This window comes from Centropristis striata, chromosome 9, assembly GCF_030273125.1.
Source record: "Centropristis striata isolate RG_2023a ecotype Rhode Island chromosome 9, C.striata_1.0, whole genome shotgun sequence".
NCBI lineage: Eukaryota > Metazoa > Chordata > Actinopteri > Perciformes > Serranidae > Centropristis > Centropristis striata.
Window position 1 is genome coordinate 28,643,866 of NC_081525.1, and position 24,851 is coordinate 28,668,716.

At 41.5% G+C, this 24,851-nt stretch overlaps 1 protein-coding gene across 2 annotated transcripts in view; it reads right to left on the minus strand.

Annotated features, from left to right (window-relative positions):
- nr5a2 (nuclear receptor subfamily 5, group A, member 2) overlaps positions 1 to 24,851 on the minus strand; it is a 76,985-nt gene that overhangs the window by 7,312 nt on the left and 44,822 nt on the right. For both annotated transcript variants that reach the window (XM_059340585.1, XM_059340586.1), the window contains exons 5-6: positions 24,053 to 24,172; positions 18,787 to 18,934 (exon numbers count right to left, since the gene is read on the minus strand). In XM_059340585.1, the coding sequence (XP_059196568.1) occupies positions 18,787 to 18,934; positions 24,053 to 24,172 (268 nt within the window). The remainder of the gene's footprint in view (positions 1 to 18,786; positions 18,935 to 24,052; positions 24,173 to 24,851) is intronic.

Consider the following 24,851-nt stretch of genomic DNA (forward strand, 5'->3'; position numbering starts at 1 on the left):
AGCCAATAGAGCTTGTCGCCTAATTAAAACTGTCAATATGGGACTTTAGCTGTGCGTCCTGGCTTACAGTTACATGGGTTATCTATGAATTATAGTACATTAGTTGTTGTTGTTTTTTGTATAACTACGATCAGTGAATGAGAACAGCCTGTACGGTTAGGGTTAATGAATAAAGAAAAAAGGAATTCCTCTTACATGTCAGACAAACCTTTTACCCCCTCCACACCTTTATTTTCCATCATACTATTTCCTCATCACACTATCACCTATTTCCAGTCATGCTGTCTTCATATAGGACACTGCTATGAGGGCTTAGGGTTATACATGGCAAAAAACACCACAGTCCCTCACATTACACTTTTAGTGCCCCAATCAATAAACCTCTTGAGTCACATGCTGCCAAGTCACCGTGCCTTTCAAACTTCACAACATGTGTTTCCTGCCGGGTCCAAAAACAACACATAAAACTCTTGGGTCATAAACGGTTATTGAGTCAAGTGCTGTCAGTAAAGTTGGCCAATTAAACGTGAGTGGAAGACAAACCGGTCACTTCCTGTATAGGCGGGAATTAGGCGCTTCTGGTCTTCCAATAGCGACTTTCACAGGCGTTTATACGAGCCTATCAAAGCTGAAGCACCTTTTACTATAGCAGCGGTGCTTCAAAGAGCGAGGAGTTGAACCTGTGTCCAGGCCAAGTCCTCTTTATTGCACCCGACTTGATTGTTATCAAGTCAACATTGTCAACTGCTACTTTATTTATTACTAATCTGCCTCACAGCTCGGCTCCAATCAGAGACAGGGGCGTTGAAAGAAGAGAACCCAATAACCTTTGACTGGGTGGGTTGATGGGATAAAGTGAGGACTAAGGACTGCCTTCAATAAGCAACATGTAGTGCTATGTGTTCACTGGGAGAATGTGGTTGTGTTTGTGTATGAGAGTGGTGTTAAAAAACAGGGCAGCAGGGGCAATCAAAGCAAATAAGGTTCACGGGGCAAGGGGCAATGGCCGCATGGTTAACCATATCACTTAAGTAGCTTATTATCTAAGTTACACTGAACTGCTTGGCTTTGTGTTGGAGAAAAGCAACCTCTTTACTCCCATTTTACCCTCACACCACAATAAAGTCATGAAGTACACAAACACACTCACCGCAGCTCCCATCAATACTCCACTGACAGCATTTCATGTGGAAGTGTATATGTGTGTTTTTCCTCTACAGGAGCCTCTGCTTCCCTCATCTATCTATGGTTGCCAGCAAACAAGTTTCCCTTCTCCCCGGAGCTCTCAGCTTCCTTGTTTTCCTCCAAGTCCCATTTGGGGAATTCCATTTCTCAGATACGACGCCTCCACGTTAGAAGCGAGTAAAAATACAGGGGGGGTAAACTGGAGTTGTATGCTCTTTAACATTTAATGGGGGTTCTTTGAGACTTGATACACCAAAGGCTAAAAGGATAACTAGCATCATACAGTAACTATCCTATCACAGGATACACAAGGAGCATGTAACAGCTGAATTTTTTTTTTCTTGAGCTACAGACAAACATTGCTACATGCTGCAAAACATAACTGTTTGGGGGTTAAGACGGGGATATAGTTATAAAAGACTACAGCAGTGCTTATGACGTGTTGGAGAAAACTGTTTATTTTGGCCTTTTGGAATGGACACAGTCAAAGGTGGGGTTAAAAATCTAGATGTCATAAGAGGATTGTGACAATCATTTAAATGTAGGAATAATGACACACACATTCAGTCTCTGCTGACAGACATCATGCTGCATTCATTTGTATATATGAAAAGTGACAGAAATAGTTTTGTAGATAATGAAAAAATAGAGGTAGAGAGAAAATTTCCCATTTCTGCTCACCTAGCTTAACAGTAGATACAGTTAAGTAACAACAAAAAAGGTTGTTTGCCATGAGTCACAAAATGACATAAAACTGGTCTATTTGATGTTGTGAAATGGTTATGGTTACATAACCATGCAATCTTAAGTGAAAATAATGTGGACTTTTTGTTTCAAAACAACAGCCTCATAGGTCAAAGTGGACGTGGACTTTGTCTTTATATTAGGTCAACTGACTCCCTAATTTCAACATTTCTATAGACACTAGAGGTTGCCACTTCATAAGAAACATCAATATGGGTCGTAATAAGCTGATGAACAAGCGACCTATACTGACTTTTTTTGGGTGAGGATAAGTTATATAGGTGTTAGATTATCATTTCAGAAAATTGTCGGACACACCTCCCTTATTCTGACATGGGAAAGGTGTGGAGGTTAGAGGTTTCGGATGCTATTCAAACAGCCAACAGATTCTTTGGTTGGAGCACACTGGTGCCCTTAGGCTATAAAATCTGGTTAGGCTAGGATTAATATTGAAATGCCTACTTTTTTTTTTAATTCCTTTTTTTGATTCTTGTTTTCATGTGACAAGAATTTACTTAATTCTATTGTGAATTAGGGTTAAATGTAAAATCTCCATACTTTGCATACTGGCTGTTGTCTCTCCACAGCATTATCCATATTTTATTGTAACAACAAAAACCTAACATACCTCTTGGTGGACAGTTTTATCTGAGGCTATGGAGCATCTTTTCATTTTTATCTAATGGAGTGAAAGTATCTCATGAAGAATCCTTTACACTCATTAACTTTTTACTCATTTACCAAATGCCTCATTAAGGGCTCAACAGTGACCCTTCATCTTGAAAAGTGACCCTTTATTTCACCAGCATAGAGTAATATATTATAGCTGCATGCCCTCAAGCTAACACAGAGCCCGATGTCCAGAGGCCAAATATCCTCTGCGCTAACAATGCATAATAACAACTGTCTCACAGTTGCTGGAAACAGGCCACCAATGGGGACGGCCTCTTGTCAGCGTGTTAGAATAAAGCATGAAGGCTCAATTTGCCCTCCGACTCATCAAACCCTCCCTTTAGCCACTCAGGGGGCCAAATGCCATGCGGCTATGAAAGGGAATTACGCAGGTACGGTCCATGTGGGGATATATTAAGTCAACTCTAAACCTCCACCGACAACATTGCTATTGTTGTTAAGCTAAACAGGTAGCGGCTGGTTGAGTTCTGTCGCCCAAGGACGGGTCGGCGGGCTTGGCGGGGCGATGGAGGGAGGTCGAGAGATATTGAAAGGAAGGGAAAAATGCCTTAGGTCCGATAAAATAAACAAGAGAAAAGGCGCTCCAAGCAGGAAGGAGACAAGCTTCTCTCATTGACTATGCTGGCTGGAAGGTGCTGGGGGTTTATCCTGAGGTGAAGGGGAAAACAAATTTACATCCTGTATCAGTTGGTTCTATCTGTGGCTGTGTTATTATAGACTTCGAGGGGTTCAACAGATGGGAACAGCCAGGGAGGATAATATCTCTGGGAATAAGTATCACGCTATACTTTTTTCCTTGAACCTATAATGGTGGTACTTATTAGCTGTCATATTGTTACGAGGACATTTAAGCAGCAGTGAAGTAGTTGATCATCATAAAAAAATTAATAGCAATAATAATGATTTATAAGTTAAGTAAGTTATCAAGTAGAATATCCCAATATTTTCTGGTTTCACACTTTCATTACTTCACAAGTAATTGGACTATTAATTGAAAATTAAAATAATGCCTCCTTACAACACTTATGAACATGAACTTAGGCTGCACATATTGGGCTTGGAGATGGCCCACTGATTTGACAGTTCATTAAGCAAGAAAAAGATAAACATGAAAATGTATCAGCTTCAAAACAACTCTCCAAAAAAGTTTTGCTTGTTTAATAGTGCAATAATTGTTTTAGTTCTGTGTTGTGCCATAAAATATTTTTGTCAACAGGCCCCATTAGCTGCTGTTCATTTTTTCAAGCTTCGGATTCACTGGGATAAAAATCATATTGCTAGGGGGGAAAAATCACATTGTCTCAGCATTATGAAAATCCATTTGCCAGAGGGATACTGAGAGATTTGAATCAGCAATGAACCTGTGCTCCCCCTTGCCCTCCCCCCTCCACTTCTTATTGCCCCCTTCTTTAGTCCCCCTGGAGGCAAAACCAAATGCCTTTCAATGAGCCGACCTCGGACGGCACGGTGCACCCACAGGTCTCTGCTCTCTCACCTTGCTAATGCCATCTGGATTCTACAGACAGTTAACCCCCCCACCAACACAGCTCCCAGTCATGTAGCTACATTTACTTGACTGACAGGCTGAAATCTAATGGCCAACGATCCAGACGAAAAGTCACTGTTTGGTGTAATCTGAGGAAATTATCTATAGAGGAGTGTAATAGAAAAAAAAAGAATTTGATTGAATTAGAAATCAATATGGCTGTACCTGTGAGGTGACTCTTCCGGCTCTTCTGGACTTCAATCCCCCCCCCCTCTCATTTGTACCTGTCAGCAGCAGAAGAAGCCGGCGCAGCATATAATGTGTGTGTGTTGTTGCTGTCTCTTTCTATCAATGCCTGCGTGTGAACCTCGTTTACATTCAGTGCACTTTTGCACCCCTTGGCTAATTACACACAGGGTTTGTTTGGTGGTGGAGGGAAGGAGCCGGGAGTGGAGGGGCATGTCAACCTTTCTTGTTTATGATAAAGTGACAGAAAATCATTGGGGGGTCAAGTACCCCCCTCCAACTCTCCGCCGCCCCGAAAACTCCTGCAGCAGTACAGAAGGTGCCTGGTGTGGGAAGCCTCCCCTTTAATGAGACCATTAAAGGGCCCGTCTCCCTGTCAATAGATTTCTCTCATTCTTTCTCTGACAAATTTGAATTAATAATTCAGTGCCATGCGCCTGGGGATGTATATTTTCAGCATGAAGGACAGTTAATCCATAGCGTCATTTTTCCCCTCACTCTCTCTCTCTCTCTCTCTCTCTCTCTCTCTCTCTCTCTCTCTCTCTCTCTCTCTCTCTCTCTCTCTCTCTCTCTCTCTCTCTCTCCTTCTCCTTCTTCTCCTCTCCTCCTCTCTCGTTTTGCATCTACCCCGCTCCCTCCCTTTTCCTTTGCTCCGTTCTCATTTGATGATAGAAGCCAGCAGGTAGAGTGTGCACTAAAGAAAGAGTGTGTTGCATGTTTTACACACCTTCTTTTAACTTCTTTGTTCTCTGTGTGATTTTCATCCCCTGTCATGTGACAAGTGGAGTCAACTTAAGTGCAAATTGGGGGTTTAATTTATTCAAAAGTATTGGATGGCGGTGGCCGTTCTCGCCTGCCCCTCAGGGCTAATATAAGATGACATGTTTGCACACTGCCTCTCAAAGCTGGACTTGATTTAGAGAACTTGGGTTTTACTGGATGGTTCTACTGCGCCAAATGTTAGGACTTTCAAATGCACAATACAAGGAAATGAGAGGAAATGAGTCATTTTGAGGATAAACCACAGAGACACTTGTTTAATAAAAAAGATATTGTGGAGTGTGTTTGTCTGTGGTTGTGGCTGTAAGTTTGTGTTTGGTTCCCACTGTGGTTAGAGAATTTACCAATTTTATGGGAAGAATTTTAAGAGACAAAATGGGCCTGTTTCAGTGTAATTTCTAACTGTAAAAGTTAAATTCCAAAGAACAAATCTGAACTCGTAAAGATCCTTGATGTTTATTTCCCTGAGGATTCATGAGATGGTGACCAATTACAAGAGAAGCCACTTATGGAAATTCACTTTTTAAAACTCTTCCATGTCCCTCCTAGACTACTAGTATCAACTGGGATTACTATTATGGAATTTGATAATTTAGCTAAATTAATAATATAATTATTAAAATAATTATTAACAATACAAATATTTTTGTAAAAAATTGTGATGTTGTCTTCCTGTTGTTTTTTCTCTTGTCAGATCTTGTTTGTGGGCAGTAGTAAGGCTTTATATTAAGGTTGTTGAGTTTCCATGTGTCAAACACCACTGAGCACTGTAAGAATTTACAGGCTTACAGTGTCATGCCAACAGTAGCTATGGATATCAGTGCCAGGTGGCACTAAAGTACAACTTTATGTTCAGAGGCAGCGTGTACAGGCCAAGAGCTGGCATGACAAATGTCTGGCAGTACCCAGGAATATTCCTTTACATCACACGACATTATTTTCTGCGTGTGAAGAGAAGCTTGATTGAGTAATGCCCTCTTGTGTTCCAACATGTGTCGGCTCCCTGACGCTTGTTTTTAACATTTGCCAGCAACTCTAAAGCTTTCTATTGCATTACCATGTTGTTTTGTCTTATTTTTTAATGCAATACAAGGAATATAGCTGTGCTCAACATGTGCCTGACTTTGTGTGTAAGACAGTGGACTCACAGTGCTTTGTTGTTAAAAATATCCTTCAGGACAAGAACGGATAGACAAGAAAGGAGCTGTGATGGTTTCAGAGTGGGGGTCAAAGAGAGGGTGGGGGCCCAACTTAGAGAAAGAGAGAGAGAGAGAAAGGCTGGGAGAACAAGAGACAGCGAGCCAGAGCACCTGTTGGATCATCTGTGCTTTAAAACGTTTAATCACTGTCTCTGGTTACGCGCACACACATGCCACAGCATGCACACACACACATCACCTTAAAGCTCCGCTGTTCTCTGCCCTGCCAGAAGTATCTCGTAACCACATTGTCCAAAGCCGCGCACGCACACACAGAAGCTCAAAGAGCAGAGGAAAGAGGGTGTATAATCTTATAGCAGCCACCTGACTACCATATAGCTTACCACCACCATAGTTTGAACACATGCCTCTGCACTGTACATATTCACACAAGAACACAATGGCTGACAACCCACATGCCAGGCAGTGCTGTGATGCCAGTGAGCTCCATTTCTGATATCAGGGCGCTCGGGGAAAGTAGAGGATTATTTTTACTTCTACTCTAATCGTCAAAAGGGTAAAGTCATGCAGAAAGCAGTGACACGTGAAGAGTTCATTCTGATGCTACAACTTAATTTACAGGAGTGTTGTAAATGGGCATTAAGTCTTCTCGAATAGTGCGTCATCCCTTTGATCTTTCTCAACCATTACACCTCTGTGTCACTCTTTTACATTTCCATACAATAATGATTATCCAATGAGTAACGCTAATGACACATCATGAGCTCTAGTGGCCATAAATGTTGTGTCGTAAAGATTTGTCTTTGCTGCGGAAACCAAAGTCGCAGCACAAATACTACTACTGAGACATTGATTGAAGGGGTGAAGCCATTCACATTTACAACTTTACAAATGATTGACGAGACAGGCGTGTAAAGCCGGGGGTCCATCTGATTGCATTTGTATTTTTGAACATTTGACCTGCGACACACTTAAGGGGGCCGCACCACTATCTTTTAGCTAGATCCTATGGTGTTAGTAGTGATTACATGACTGTGTATCTGTGTTACATCACTTTGTATTATATACTGTACCTACAGTAAGTGTGCATGTATATATGTGTTTGTGTGTCAGTGAGAAAAGGAAAGAAAAAGCAACCAAGAAAGAGTGATCACTGGTTGAGAGAGCTCCGTGGGGAGGATTGTGTAACTCTTTGTATGTAATGTTTAAGTAAGGCTGAGGCAGGCGGTCTGATCAATAGGCTGCATGACTGTGGCAGTTGTTCTTTCCCTGCTGTCACACATGCACGCACATATACACACACAGTTGTAAATCTACAGCTTGTGAGTGAAACACTGGTGCTCTTTTGAGCTTTGTTGACAGTTTGTCTTTCTTAGGTTACAATGTTCTTGAGCTCACACTTTATGACTTCATTTCAGGATGTTTAAAATGTCTTTTGACATGTTGCCAATGACATTATTAGACAGCTTTGTCTGCCATAACCAAACTTTGTTGTACAGATTTGAACCCAGTCAGGTCAGTGAGATTGCAATAAGGCTATGTGCTGTAGAATAAAATTAAATAACTCCTTTAAACAAATTATCAAGCTGCATGAAATCACAGCCAGGGACTCAATGGTCTCCAGTCAACAAATCATTCAAATCAAGAGTGGGATTTTCTGCAGCACTCCAATGTATGCACAATTTGTTCTCCGAGCCTGTTTTCCTCGACTAATGTGAGCCTGTTCTCCGCAGGGCCCCGGATAGCCCAGGCCTGTCCTCCCTACCCCAAACACACATCCCTCAGCCTCTAATTGGAGAGGAGTAGCAACCTAGCTAGCACAGCGCTGGGACCCGAGCTGTGGCCACTGAGAATGCATTAGCATTAGCATTGCAGCGGACCGAGCTGTACATAATGATAACCTGAAGCTCTGGCCACTGGGAGCAGCCCCTGTTCACACACACACACAGAAACACACCAGTACACACTCCATGCCCTCGTCTTCCCCTGTACGCGCAGTCACGTAAACAAGCAAGTGTAATGCAGCCCCAGTGGTGGGCTGCTCGACGATCGAGGGAGGAGCGGGGGAGAGAAAAAATCTGTTGCTGCCGTTCGGCTGAAAAGTGTGTGTAATGAACTTGAGTTCCATTGATCGGGACTGAGAGTACAGGACCGGGGGCTGTTTGTCCCAGAAGAGCTGCCGTACTGCTGCTCGGTAGCCCCTCATAAATGTTTGAGAGGCCTCAGCCGCTCTAGATCCACGCTGCGGAGGTTTACAGTGCACACACATCCAGGTTGATGCTGGTGATGGATGGATGGATGGATGGATGGTCGGTGGTGGTGGTCCAAAGGCTCGATCGTTATTTTAGCTTGATGACATTTAGGTGTTGTGCTGTATGTGTGCTTTTTGTGGCAGAGAGCTGGAGGTGTGTTTATGGCAGTTTTCAGAGAGATTCAAGAAAAGTGTTGATGTTGGTAGGAAAAACTATTCACCATGAAATAAAAAACTTCCCCGCCTGTGTTACATTCACACTTTCAAGTCTCTGTCCAGGTGCAGAGACTGATATTTTCAAGCATGTGCGAATTTGTTGGGTAAGCTATGCTTTCCTATGCTGTACCCCTAAGCTCATAGGCCCTCAACTGCTCCCTGAAAGCCCCTATATGCTGTACACAGGATTGATATTACTGCAGATATCACTTAGAAAACACCTGACGTGCCGGGCGAACCATCCGCGCCGCCTTTTGACTGCTAAGTACCAGCTGGCGGGAGGTCCTCGGCGTTATGCAGCCGGTAATAAAAGTTGAACATTGATTTTCTGTAGCAGCTTGTAACTGTTAATGTTGAGACATCAATAGCAAAAGCAAAGCGCTGGTGCCTTAATAGGAGGCCGAGAATGTGGAGGGCGCGAGCAGAGGCTGACTCTAAATCACAGAATCTATCCCTGCCGATCGATAGGACAGTAACTGCAAGTGTCCCTCTGCTTTCCTAATGTTTTATAATAAACTGACAGCCTGTAATAAGGCCAAGGGAGAGGGAGAATGAGAGGGAGGGAGGAGGGGAGAGATGGAGGGCAACAGTTTCTCCATAGCTTGCCCGTCTTAAATCACCCCACATGGGAGTGCAGGAGAGGAGTAAAGGAGGAGGGGAGGTAAAGGTTTTTTTCTTAAGTGAAAAAAACTTTTACAGGAGCATTTGTCTGGTTGTACTCACTGCTACGGTAGTTAGTGACTGTATTGATGGAGGGGAGGAGAAGGTTTAGGGGATATGTCCTGTATTGCTTCGGCAGGGCAGTGAGTTAAAGTGTGTATTAAATCCTATTGCAACCGTGCAGATGTCACCATATTCAGGCAGGAGTGCAGGGCTGGATCGCACGTGTTATGACTCTTACTGGGCGTGTGGAAAGTGCTGAAATTCATAAAGAGATTACTACTCTTGTAAGTCTTCCAAGTGTATTGACACTGTTGCAGGAAGCTCTGTTGTGATAAAGTTGCATACTATTGATTTATTTCACTTGTGCATTCATAGTATGTTCAAACAAAGAGTGTTTGTTTAAAAAAAAAGTTATTGTATTAAGAGCATGTTCTTCAATGAAAAATTTTATTATATTAATATCTTTTTAAATCAGGTGGTCCCTTTTGTCCCACCTTGATTCACTTCAGAAAAACTATGAAACAAAACAAATATTTTTCGTCTTTATTCCACTGTGCTAAGATGCACATCATCAAATGTCAGCATTACGAAAATGTAATATTTTGGAGCCTATACTGTGATATATAGTAAGCTGTGGTATGTAGCTATAACCCTAAAACTTGTTAGGACTGTTTATCTGATACATACAAACTGTATGTATAATGTTTTGTAAGACATCATATAAAGAGTTCATTATATACCTTGGTATTTTTTTTATAAGAAAGACATTATGTCCTCTCTCCATTCTTTCTTTATGGTTTACAGGAATATTTTATCCCCCAAAAATGTGTTTTATTATGTTGCATTTTAGGACTCACTTGTAGAGTATGCTCTATCTTCCAGATCCCCCACAAAGAACAACAATGACGTGGCGTTTTTGTCTTATCACTTATTTATCAGTTAAGTGTTTGGTACTGGGGTCTGTCCATTTACAAGTCTGCATTTAAAGCCCCTCCACCCCACTATCCCCATAATGTTGCCTTACTCTCTGATAACTGGCCTTGTTTGGAACCAGATAAAGAACAGTGTCAACATAATCACCATATAAATCCTCGTGAGAGTGTGATAAGACCTAAAAAGAGGAGAAAAGAGAGCAAACTTGAGCTGTAAATTGGAAAGATACTTTGGAGATAATCTGGGAAATGTCGAAATCCATCAGAAAACTGTAATGTATCTCAGGTGAGATATAAGGCTGAGGCTAAAGGGGGAGTCAGGTCAAGGGTGACATGTGGAGATCCTCAATATCCCCACAACCACCAATACAACTCACTGCCACTGCTGCTTAATCACAACAGCCTGCAGTACTGCCAGGTTATAGTGGCACGCTGGAGACCTGGAGCTTTTATTGCTTGATAAAGTCTGAAAGCCTTTTAGGCAGCCTCATTACATGGAATTCCCTACAAAGTGGCGGCCGGCGTCAAGAGCCGACTGCACGGCATGTTAGATTTCTTAGGCTAAAATTGACAGAAAATAGGCGGAAGTATTAGGTTCATTGCTTTAGGGCACACTCCCACTTGCTCCTGATGAGATGAAAGAAAATGAAAGAAAAGTCGGGACACTCAAACATCATTAGCTGGGTTTGGCTCTTCTGCCGGGGACAAAGTTTGAGCGAATATTTTTTGTTTGTTTCCTGTGTCACAATGATGCCTGAAGGAAGCTGATGGGGGGTTAAAAGATTTGTTTGAAGGATGTGAGTCCAATACTCCTCAATCAGAACGTGTTTGCCGAGCACTTTGCCAAGTTTCAAAACAGAGTGATGAAAAAGCACTAGATGCAGTCGCTCCGTGCATGGATTGCACTTTATGAACCTTATACATACATTTATAGTCTTAGCCCCACTGCAATCACCGCTACTGTATTTTCTATTACTGCTGTCATTGCACCAATCCAGTCACTGAATCTGTAATTTGTGGGACACCCAAACATTAGGCAAGCATAGGTATACACACATGCTATGAAGCATGATTCGTGTACGATTCACGCACATGTATCAAAGAGTATCTGGATATTTTCTCATGAACTTCTCGTGCGGCAGAAATCACATCTGAATGCAATACTCCACGTGTGAAATTGCATATCAGCTAAAATGTGACATATCTGCAAACCACATGGATCTACTCCAAGTCTACTGTTTTCACATGTAACTTCATTTCAGATGAGTCATAATGAGGGACATTTTTGCTAAATCCAAAAACAGCATACATGCACTTTCCTCAATTGTGAGGGTTGGATGTGGGTCACAATGTAAACAGATTTTTGTGCCCACAATGGTCGGAGACTGTGTTTGTACTATTATATTGTATATAACTACATGAACTACCAATTTAACAGCCTTGGGAGTTACAGAAGTGTGTCTTGGTTTCCTTGATTTTGGAGTTTCTGTAACCTGTAATTTATATTTAGGGTAATTTTAACTGGGAATAATTAATCCATAAAATGTTCATTTTTATCCCAGTAGTACCTTGATGAATTGAAGTAAATAGAAGCCATTTATGGGCATTATTATCCTTTTTTCAATACACTCACTACTCACCCAGACTTGTGCCCTGCCCCGGGAAAGCTTAAGATCGTGGTGGCAAAATTGTTCTAAATAGTTTTAGCATTTTTTTGGAATCAGACTTGGATTATACTGCATGAGTTGTATGAAGATTGTAAATGGATGTTACAGTTTTGCTGTTTTGAATTTCATTTATCAAAGATTTACTCTGTTTTTCAGATCCTCCCTTCACCGTGGAGGCATGCAAGAAAAACAAAGTTTTCTTCAGGAGGTCAAGGTAACATGAGATGAGTAAATGATCTATGAATGTTCATTTAGGTATTCCTTCAAACAACACTGCCTAAATTCTGGAAAATACATGTTTTACTGGCTGATCCTGATGTTTCCTGCTCCCTCTTGAGAGCAGGAAATGACAGTTACATTTCATGTTCAGTCAAGGTTTTCCCTTAGACTAGAACCTAACAACCCACACACACACACACACTGGACTTTTATACATGTATTGATCAGGTCAAAGGTACAGATAAAAACTCCATTCTGTTGACATACAGCCCAGTAAAAAGCGTAGGTCCCATGCAGTGAGTGCACAAAAAAGGGAAAAATAGTCCCTATTATGCTGCTTTTAATTAAGTTGTAAAGCGTTGTTCCGGTTATATGCTCCATTATTCGGCCCCTACTTTGGTCTCAATGGGTATAAATATTGAACCGTCGCTGCCTCTCGATCTTAATCAATCCCCGACCGAATTCTAAATGATTTGGTTCGTTTCAGGAAATGAATATTTGCCAGGCTGTAACGGGGAGAGGGCGGGTGGTGTGCATGAATTAGCCAGCTCCCTTGCTCGCTGGCCAGGGATCAGGGCATTGATTCTGAGCAGCCTCGGCTGTTGCTTAATTAGGACGTACCTGTCTGGGAATAACGTGTTTTTTTCCTCTCATTGTGCAGAGAGACAAATATGATGGAGAATTAGAGAGAGAGAGAGAATACTTGTCTTTTTCTATCAAGGTTAATCACGTTTGCTGTGTTTGTGTTGTTGTCAGCAGATTGGTGTCTGACCTCGCGGTGCACAAAACCTGTCTTCAGTGTGTGGCGCACTAAACATGCTAATGAGAGACACATCCCTGCCTAGGAGTACGCAGGGGTGTGGGGGCAGATGAAGCGTAGGAACAGAAAGGTAAATGAAGAGGTGGGTTAAAGCAACAAAGAAGAATTGAGTGTTGGGTCACTTTTGAAACGTGTTGTGACACAGTTTCACTTGTTTTCAGTAAGATTCTGCTCATTTTGAGAGAGTGGTGAAATTGTCTCAGCAGTTTATCATACTTATTCTCAGATGTTTCAGAAGGAAGTGCGGAAAGACACGCACCACAAGTTTAAATGATTGTAGTTAAGACATTTTAAGGAAGGAAAGGGGCGGGGGGAAACCTGAGGAGGGGAGGAAAAGAGATGAATGGCGGTTCAGATGTGGGTGAAGACAGATGAGGAGCGATGGAGGAGCATGTGAGGATGCAGTTGTGATAGATCGAGGCGTACAAAGATGGATGTGAAAAAAGAGAGAGAAAGGGCAGAGCAATGAGAGGAGAGACAATGCAGAGAGGGTGGATGGATGGTGAGGGATGGAGGGCGGGAAGGAGGGATGGATAGGTGGGTGTCTCTAAACTTCAACCTCAGAGCCTGACTAATCACTTGAAAGACAGCTAATGTGTTGCTGAGGCAGCTCTTGAATCACTGGCTGTCTTGGTTTCTTATGAATGGACGACACTACTGATTTCTGATCACTGACCTGGGATAAAGAACAGTCAACATTACAAATCACTTTTTGAAAAAATGCATTAATTGGCTTTTTAATGCAAAAATTGCCACCTCCAGGTCTGAAAAAGGAAGCCAATGTCAAGTACCCAAAACTGCAGTTCCAAATGCAATGTCAATGGTTGGTTCCACCACGTTGAGCTCCATAATAGCTCTTCAGAAACCTGTCGGTGACATCATGGAGACTACGTCCTAGCAATATAAAGACTATAGTTTGAAGTGATTATTTGAGAAAATAATCAACCGATTTATCAGTGATGAAAATAATCCTGAAATGAAGCCTTAATTGATACTGAAAGATATAGTTCAAATAAACTGCCAGAATGGGCAGATTAAACAAACATGTATGACCTTAGACAGTTATTTTCTAACCCATTCTTATGTTTAAAGCAACATCAGAGAAAACACTTGAAATGAAAGTTTACACAGTTAATATAACTACCAATGTGACTTCTTTAAATAAACCTACAGGGGAATCAAACACGCCTAAATTCTCCACATTTTAGCAGCTTTTCACTGGCTTTGTTCTTCCTAAAGGCTTCAATATGGAGGCATTATTTAGAGCTATGTCCACAAATCTGCTCTCTCCGCTGGGAGCATTTACCACCCCGCGCTGGTCTGGCAGCTACTCTGGTTCTCCTCTCAGCTGACAAGGACTGGCAGCGCCTGTCTCACCCAATTACACCTGACAGGGTCTGACCTGTAGAGCTGGGTTAACTGGCTGCTGGCTGAACACTCTGACCTCTGGCACTGTGTCTGCTTTGCCAGTATGGAAGCTGTCTGTGCTGTGGCATGCATCAGGCATACATCTGTGTGAGTTTTGGTGATAGTTGATCAGTAAAAAAGCAGACTTCTACTGACTTTGCTGTGCATTTAGAGGTTAAAGGGATAGAGATAGAGATTTTTTGATTTTACTCTGTAGCCCTGATAAGTTTATATGAAGCTGCTTTCTGCTATTATATATGCGCTCGTCAAAGCCACAAAACTCCATTGACAAAAGCCGTAATTTTACCTGACATACACTGTAAAAAATGTCTGTGGATTTTATGGTGAAAAACTGCTAAACCATGACCTTAAAAGACCGTAAAATGATAAATAAGTTAATTCAGTTTCAGTAACAATGAAACACAACCAAAAAAACCAGTATTTTTTACAGTTTTGTTTTTTGAAAAATACATTAATCCACTGTAATACAACACTGTAATATGTATTTAATGTAATATATACATATATATACACAAGCCGACACTGTCATTTTTGCATTTATCTTTTGTAAAAAATACTTTTCCTAACTGTTAAATGTACTAAACAACACAAACAAAAATATACTGTTATATTAAATGGTAAAATCTTTAATTTATGCATTTTCATCTATAAAGTATTTTTGTCAATTATATGGCAAAACAGCATTTCTTTTGATGGAAAAAGCTTTTATTTATACAGTAAATAATGGAATGGAATAAAATGGCAATCTTAAACGTGAAATCAACAGTGCCAATATATTTTTTACGGTAATATTAAAAAAAGGTTGCACCGCATTTATTACGGTAAAGTTCTAGCAACCACAGCTGCTGTTTTTTTACTGTAAAAACAACAGGGTTGTTTTTTACAGTGTAACAAAAGAGTTGCTCTGCAGCCTTGATCCGTTACTTAGTTTGTGTTAATGTGTGGCTTTAAAACACCAAAGTCACACAATAACACAAGCAAACTCACTGATTTGGACAGCGGTAGACCAGCAACTCTTGTGTGCTGCCAGGTAAAATTGCTGAGTCTCAGCATGGGTAACAACAACAGGCCCCCCCCACAGAAACTGTCTGATGGCAAAGTAAAGTAGTGATATATAATTTAAATATAACTTACACCTAAACTACAGTCCACAGCAGTACATTCCTTCCATTCCTGCCGGTACTCTCACCTGCTTCTTCAAACTTGAGCATACCGACCACAACCTACTGTAGATAAGACACTGACTGAGGAAAAGTAACTCACACTATTCCACTTCAATAAATCCAAAATGATCCCTTTAGTTCCCCATGAAGCTTTTTTTTTGCCTTCCTCAGCCTGAATTTGAACTTGTGACCCATTTCTCACCTCTGGGCCATCTGGTCGTATAAACAACAACCTGTCCGCCTTTCTATTAGGCCTGTAAGCCTTTTAAAGGAAATCAAAGTCCCATTAACAGTGTTCTGACACCATACAACTACTAGTAGTAATCCTTTACTGAACTCTGACCCAGGCAGCAGTCACTCTCTCTCTCTCTCTCTCTCTCTCGCTGTCGTTTCGTGGGTCTCTTGCTCAACACCCAACACACACAATCATTGCTCACAGTCCTACAAACACTTAAGAGATCAATGCTCTGGGAGTGATAATCTCCTCCTTGATAGAGGGAGAAAGCCTTCACTTGAGACAGGCAAAGAGTGACAGGGGACAGAGAGAGAGCGGAGCGATAGAAAGACAAACGCACACACAGATCAGGACAAGTCTCCTCCCGGCTGGAGTGACATCTATATCCCTGTCTTTATCGACAACTGGCCTAACTAAGAGCTCTCGTGGCTGGGAGGAGGCGGCCCATCCATGCGCAGAAAGCGAGAGAGAGCGTTGTAGATAGAGGGAGAAATACTGAGAAAAAAATCAAGGGGACAAAGAGAGAAAAACCATTACCTCTTTTGCTTACATGTAAGAGCAGTAGTTACTGTGGTGGTACTTGTAATGCTTTTAGAGCAGTCATAATATAAGTCGGAACCATATTGCCAGACAAAAGTATTAATATCGGAAGATTCTGCAAAATCATAGACTTTTTTCGACATTTTTTTCTTTCTTTCCTTATTATATCCTTTCTCTCGAGTATTAGTGTTTCCTCAATATATTCAAACAGTCATGTTATAGTCATTTCAATAGCAATCTGCATGAGAAATAAAGAGTTATAATAATCACTCGTTTATGGTAATCAGTTTGTGAAATCACTATATATCAGTAGCTCCTTGTCTCGAACCCGTGCCATAATGAATTCATATATATATATGTATATATATATATATATATACATATATATACATAAGCCCTAATTGAGAGCACAGTGACCAGCGTTAGAGATGAAATAAAGCTAATAAAGAGGGAGAGTTTAATCTTTTATTTCTCCAGTCAGTGCAAAGCTACTTTCATGCCTCATTTAACTACAGTCCTTATTAATTGGCTCCGCTTGCACTGTAGTTCAAAAGCAGCTGTGTGAACATATGCACAGATGCATGAATGCACACACATTGCCACAACACATTATGCACTTTCCCTCTGGTAAATGTACATATCTCGGCCTCACATCTCTGTTCAGCTGTGTGAGATATTAATCAGATCAATTCTAAATCTCCCGGCTTTACATTACTCGCGCCCCTCCCCACCACTGATCCCCTCAGCAAGCTCTACGCCGTCGGTGTCGGGAATCTTTCGCGGGGAGGCCTGAACAGGCACTGCCGGGGGCGATACACATCCCTCAGGTGAGCCTTTCATTATGGATGATGTTTCTGCCAAATTATTTAGACCCTGAGTCCCAGCAACACCCCTGCCCCATGAAGAAAACACACAAACAAACGCAGGCATGCACGCAGACATACACACTCCGAGCCACCCCATCCCTCCCTCTTTCTGCTCTGTACCACAAACACCACTAACACCAACGTTAATCCTGCCTGATCACCTCGGTGTGTGTGCGCGTGTGTGCACGCTTTTGCCTAGCAGTTCATTAGTCCCTCTTTCTTTGTTTACAGGAGGTAAAGAAGTGAAAGCATGACCCTTGTGGATTACAGGTGGATGGAGGGAGGGGGAGCTAAGGATGAGGAAAATATTCATCATATGTATGCCACTGCTGTTCCCAGTGCCATAGAGGGGCCAGGCTGAGCAACGCTACCTTCACATCATTGGCTTCAGTAATGTAGGATGTTAAAATAGGTTTGGTCGTGTGTGTGTGTGTGTGTGTGTGTGTGTGTGTGTATGTGTGTATTCTTCTGAGGCCATTTGCTGCAGACTTGTTAGGAAAGAGACAGAGATGACAGTCTCCTGGCAATGTCTGACCTCGGCTTAGAGAGTGGAGAGCAGCTCTGGGATCTGAACACACACACACACACATACACACACACACACACACACACACACACTCAATATACCCCTTCTCTTTGTCCCTTAACTCATTTGGCTACTTATCCCTGCACTTCCCTCTCCTCCCAAATCCCATGCTCCCTCTCTCTCCCCAGCTCCCTCCCACCTGTCCATCCCAAATACTTCACACTCCCTGCCTCCCACCAATTCCCACTCTGACACACTTCATAATGCACCTGTCTCCTCCTTCTCATCCTTCCCTTCCTCCTTTCTGCCCTCCTCACTTGACCCCCAACTCCCTCCTTTTCATCTCTGACCAGCCAAAGTTCAATCAAAGAAAAAAAAACTTCCTTTTAAACCAATTTTTTAGATTTTTTTTTGTATGTTTTGACCCTAACAATTCATCTTTTGGCTTGCTCATAAAGTCCAAATCTAAATAAAATGTATTTAGACCTTGTGTTTAATTGTACATACCTTAATTAATGCTTATAATATTGGAAATTATGCCTATTCTTCTACTGCTGCACCCAATGTACAATACGAGAGAGCAACAACTTCATTACAAAAATGTAAAGTGCATATTACAGTTGTTTTGCATAAAAGGAAGCTTAAACTGCATAGGTGTGTGTAAAAGCTTGTCTTCTTCCTTTCTCTATTGGAAGAGGACCATACTTCCCCTCTTTCCTTCCTCCCCCACTTTCTCTTTTGTCCCTTCCAGACCACTAGTCCCTTCCTTCCTCGCCTCCCATACTCCCTCTCCCCTCTTTCTTCCTTCCATTTCCTTTCTCTCCCATCCTTCCTGCCTCTCTTTATCACCTGCATCACTTTGATCCTCATCCTTAGTCTCTTTTTGGAGGCAGGAACAATTGGCCATAAACCTATAACCACGTCTCCCTTTTAAATCTCCCCGCGTCAGAGTTTTTAGAGACTCACCAAGGCTGAATAGGACCAGGAACTTGAGGCAGACGAACTCCCGTTGGTCCAGCTGCAGGGAGCGTAGCTTGGCCACCAGCTCCTGGGCGTGGCTCAACAGGTTGTTGAGAGTGGCTCCCGCCTGTGAAGCAATCACTGCATAGTCCACCTGGAAAAAGCAGGGAGAGAGGGATGTCAAGAGATGCTCTGAGGGCAGAAAGGCCTGTAAGGATTAAAGGTACACTGTGGGGTTTTTTCTTGTAATTCATGGATGTTGAATTGACAATGTATAGGCTAGCCAGCTTAAAATCACTCAGTATAGTGAATTCGGGTAATGTGGGACACTTTTTGCAATTTTGACTTTGTTATATTTTTCTAAATTTAAAAATATTTTATGTACTTTCAGTCACATGACACCCATGGTAGACCAATAGTAAAGGTTTTGATGACTATTTACTTTAAGCAGGAAATGAACCAGCCAAACCTTAAGTGTCCCACATTACCCAAATCCACCCTATGTTAAGACACAGCTGACTTGATAGATATTAGCGTCCCCCTCTTTTCACTTTTTGAAGCTTTTTCATTTAGTTTAGTGCATCATACAGTGGATATTTGTTATTCTTTCATTTTTTTTTTTACTTCTGCCCATTGTACAGATTTTCAACCAATAATATTGTATCTGAGCCAAAATGATTGACAACTGTACAACACATGACTGAACACATCACCACCATGAGTTTCTTGTAATGATTTTTTCATCCCTGTACCTGCTCTGCTGCACTATCAACACAGAGTCAAAAGCTTTGGTCTGTCTGTCTGTCTGTCAGAGTGTGAGACACTGGTGGACGTGTAAAGGGAAAAAAAAAAAGCTGCAGGCATTAGGTTTTTGCAGTTTAACAGTTTTTCATGAAAACATGCTGTGGGCGTAAGCAGAGAGCATGGGACTTCACCTCCAACTGGCCAAACCTGCCACGTTTGACTCCTCTCTCTCTGTTCTCTAAAATACAGCAAAACAAAACATGCATGCTGAGACATGACACAAACAAGATAGATAGATAGATAGATAGATAGATAGATAGATGGATAGATAGATAGATAGATAGATAGATAGATAGATAGATAGATAGATGGATAGATGGATAGATAGATTTCCCATAAACCCATTTTTCTTGTGTCCAACCCCTCCATCCAAACACACACATACACACACACATGCTCCTTTATCAGGTGCACTTCATATCTGCAGCCGCAGCACATTTGTCTGGGAGGCAAGTCCTTAGCTGCCACTCAAAGTAAGCAGGACCATATTAAATTTTTATATTTATTGACAATTCATTACCATAATTGACTGTGCTAGGGTTTCCAGGGGAAGGTAGATGTTGGTGTGCGCGGTTCCTAAAGCTCAGGGAGGAAGAGGGTCCCTGTGTGCCCCCATTTGCAATTAAAAACACCTCTGGATTTGGAATTCATTTACCATGTGAATAGGTTGATTGGAGCCTGTTTTTCATCTGTCTTGAGAAGAGAAGGATTAATGTAAAGTACGTGTTAACAATCGTCATTTTTTTTCTGCTCTTTTCCTGTCTTCTTCTCTCCTTTTCCTTCCTTTCTCTTGTACTGCACCACTGTACCTCTCTCCCGATTTATCCAGAACTCCTTTGTCCCTCTCTCTTTCCTTCTTCCCACCTTCGAGACGGTTAAGAGTTATGACTCGGTGAAAAGCAGACACTGCCCCCCTTCCAAGGTGTCAATCAATTTACATAAAATCAACTGTGCATGAAATAACTTCATTGAAGGATTGGACTGTTGATGGTGATGCCTTGGGTTATTGCCTTCTAGCCTTAAGTAAAAAGAGAGAAGAAAAAAACGCTATAATGTCACTATAGCAGACTTAGCACTAACCCTGGTGACCTGCTTATCAGTCAATCAATCAATACTACTTTATTATCCCTCCTGGAGAGACATAGAGAGTAAATATATGAATAAACCTTCAAATCTTAACCCATCATGCTTACGATGAACAACCGTAGCAGAACATAAAAGATGAATATGGAAGGTGAGATCAGTTTGATGGGAAGAGGGCTTTGATGTATGTGGGAGATGGGGATGGAAAATGTACCTTGTTTGAAAGCACAGAAATGCACGACTGGCCGAGGAACTTCTGTTTTTGCATTTCTTCTTCATTTGAATTTCATGTACACCAGGAGCATCGTGCTATCAAAATATCAGGATTTTCATACTGAAAACTGTCTGCCAAGCTGAGAGGCCTTGCTTAATCATTCAACAGTTCAGTCCAATCTTTGTCCTGTCATGCACGCATTTGTACAAGTTACACTGCGTGTTTGATCGTGTGACAGGATAAAGAACCAGCCTCCTTTCTTCCACACAAAACTTAAAAAAAAACACTCATGGCCATTTCTCACTGCTGCTGTTGACATGACAATATGCAGCACTTCTGAGAAAGACAGAAAATAAGAGAGACAGGAAAAAGTGTGGAAAGTGAGGACAAGAAAAAGAGACAAAAGATAGTCTGAATGATGGGCTATAAAAGTAAATCTACTTCTACAATTCAAATTAAAAGGGGACAAGCATCTGTCTGAATTTCCATTTCAGACATAATCTTCTGTCCAGAAGTCACTTTTTTTTTTAAAAACCCTGAAAATATCTGCCACTACGAGGATGTTTTTCTCAACACAAACTTTTAATTAATTTAAACTTATCATAGGACAAGAGTAGCCTTATTGGATTCAATGAAAATAATTATTAGAATGTGGGTACACATTCTAACACAAGGTATGTCGACTTATTAAACTTGTCTTTACCAACATGTATTAAATAAAGTTCGGTCCTCCTCTCTTGGCTTTGGCAAAAAAAACAAAAAACCCTTAAACAAAACATTGAAAATTATAATCTTAGCTGAAACTATACAGGAAAACAAAAAAAAGTTCAACAAAAGTGTAGATTTCAGCACAAATAGCAATGCCATTTTTCACATTCATCATGTTCCTATAATATCCCATAGACCAGAGGCAAGCAACCTGAGGCTCCAGAGCCACATGTGGCTCTTCAGGCCCTCTGCAGTGGCTCCCTGTGGCTGCGCCAAAAAAATTATACCGAATGAAATTTACTTTCTATTTCTTTACATTTTCATTTTCATTTATTGTTGGTGTAGCCCCAAAGCAATCTGTATTCTTCAATTATAAAAAATGTTTTGCTTATAAAAGGCATTACATTTTATGTTATTTTTACATTTTAGTCAACTAAAATGTGCACCATAGCTTAAGAAAGTCTGTGGCTCAGCATCTTAACCTCTAAATTTTGCCAACATCAAGTCTAGTTTAGAGTTTCCCTTTGATTCTAAATCTCCTGTGAAATTATTTCAATCATTAGTATTGTTGGTAGGGTAATTTAGACTCAGTAGGCTGTTTCGTCTTCATTGTGAGGCTCAAAATAAGGTATGTTGCTCCATAACGATATTTTTCTCTTTTTTTGGCCAACAATGGCTCTTAAGTTAGTAAAGGTTGCCGACCCCTGCCATAGACTAATATGATGAGCATATGTAACAATTACTAGCACATTACAGACCAATGTGGCCAATAAACAGTGCAGTATTTTAGACCAAACAGTCATTACATTATTGGTTATATGTGTGTGTGTGTGTGTGTGTGTGTGTGTGTGTAGCAATTGCTTTGGGTAATGCTGCAACTGTGTTCTAAATATCCCTGGTGTTATCGCTGTGCTGTCACCCCTGGCCAGGCAGAGAATAATAGGAAATAATGAACTGTTTCAGAGCCTCACACCCACACATACACACACAGGCACACACACACAGTTCCCTATTGCCCCCCCGCCCCCCGCCCCAACACCAGCTGTTCATTAACCAAAGTATGCAAACGAAACTGCCGTCCTGCGCCTCCCCTGATTATCAGCCCCTCCTCCTCCTCCTCACCGCTCCTGTCTCTTCAAACTGCTCTCATCATCTCCTCCTCTATCCCTCCTCATTTCATCTCCTTCTTTCTCCCTACTTGTCTCCTAGCACCTTTTTTCCACCTCCCGTCCTCTCTAGTCTGTCCTGTCCCCATCTCTCCTTTTGCCCCTTCCTCCTTTCTTTTTGTCTTTTCTTTTATTCTTATTACACAGGCCTCTTTCTCTTTCCTCTTCCTTTTTTCATCCTCCATCTCTCCTCTTATGTTCTTCTCTTCATTTCCTGTCTTTATCCCTCCTTCCTTCTCTCCTCTCCATCCTTTTCCTTCCCTCCTGCCCCCATTGTGCCCTCTGTATTTCTGTCCTCCTCTATCCTTCACAATTGTCCCACGATCCACCACCTGTTTAGTCAATACTTCCCCTTCTCGTTGGCTCTTCCTCCTTCCATTTCTTTATTTTCTATTTACCTGTTTGTGTATATATTGGCGGGATACTTGCTGAAGCCAGGTAGCTAATTGCACTTTGACAGCACAACTCCACCACTACATCTACTACTGCCCATTAACCACAGGCAGTACTGGATCGCCTCTTCTGAAAATCTGCCGCTGACCTTGTCTTCATTCAGAATCATGGAATTAAGCAGGTCTTCTCTGTATACAGTGTGCTTGCCTTGCTTCAATATTTATACCAGCATCTATTGTTGTAAAACATTTTGTTGAAGAGCAATGTTTGGGAGAGCCGGCCAATCTATAATTCATGACTTCTCATCTCACTGACAGCCATGCCACTGGTCAGAGGCATATTCATGATGAGCAGTCTCATGCCTTTGTGTGTGCATGAGATTATGAAAATCACTGAACGCTAAAGGAGTCTTCCCTGCATGCTCCTGGGTTTGTGTTTACTATTTGACAGTGTGTTATGTGAGTGTGTATGGTGCGAAAACAGAATCACAGTATCCAGATGCTTTGAGGACCTCCATTTGGGTTTCAGGCTTCAGCTCCCACCAAGTTCCTTCAGGGCCCCAGTAGAACAAAATAACACACTTAGCCATATTCTTCATCTACCCGCCCACGCACTATGCTGCAGCATGCGTGACTGAGTGCTTTATTTATTCTGAGGCTTCAATACTGAGAAGAAAAAATGCTAAATTGATTATTCTGGTGACATTAGTATATATCTATAAGCATAATCTATTTTTAATGAAGCAGGGATTCCTGTGTTGCTGAGTGATCAATAACGCTTTAAGGGAAATGTTGATGTGTTGCAGAATCCCTAGAGGAGTGAGTAACGCATGGTTGGCAGCATTTTCGAGGAAGAAAGAGCAGAAGTAGCTGGGAGTTCCCAGGATTGGGTAAAACCAACTCACCTGCTGACCAGTGACCAATAGGATGGAGCCCTCCTTAGCGTGCATCACCTGCCGGAAGACGTGGTCGAGGATGAGGAGTTCGCTCCAGCAGTTCTGCAGCAGCTTCATCTGGTCGTCCACCTGGAAAGAGATAAACACTCAGGTCAACCTTTTCCCCTTACAAAACTGTAAAAAAACAGCCAATAGGTGCAGGGACATTATTGTCCCCCCAGAAGTCCCTGATTCATCCTTTTCTTTCCCAATGTTTAGGAACTTTGGAGGTGGGGCTGAACATTTCCAATTGGTCAAGTTTATTTTATTTATTTATCGTTTATTTATTTTCTCGAGGTATCATCGAGGGCAACCCATCATTTACAATGATGTCGAGAGTACAGAGAAAACACAAAACAGCAAAGACAAAACACATGCAAAAACATTAAAAACAGTTACAGTGAAAGGCAGAGTTATTGGTTATCATAGTTTTAAACTGGCCCAGAGTTATAATTGTGTTGAGTTTGAGTGAATGTTGTAAGATGTCCCAGGTCGATGCAGCAGAAAAACTGAAAGCAGTTTTTTTCAAATTCAGTATTTGTCCGGGGAACATTGAGCATTAAGCATTAATCACTAGAGCGTGTTGGATAATTACTATGTGACCAGTTTAATAAAGTGCTGAGGTATGGTGGCATGTCGCCTATCAAGACTTTATAAATGAAGAGGAACCAGTGAATGTCAGTACTTGAGCAAAGATTCAGATTAAATACGTACAGAATGAGTCTGTATGTACATGGTTCCAATGCAAACTGTGTGTGTCTGTATCACA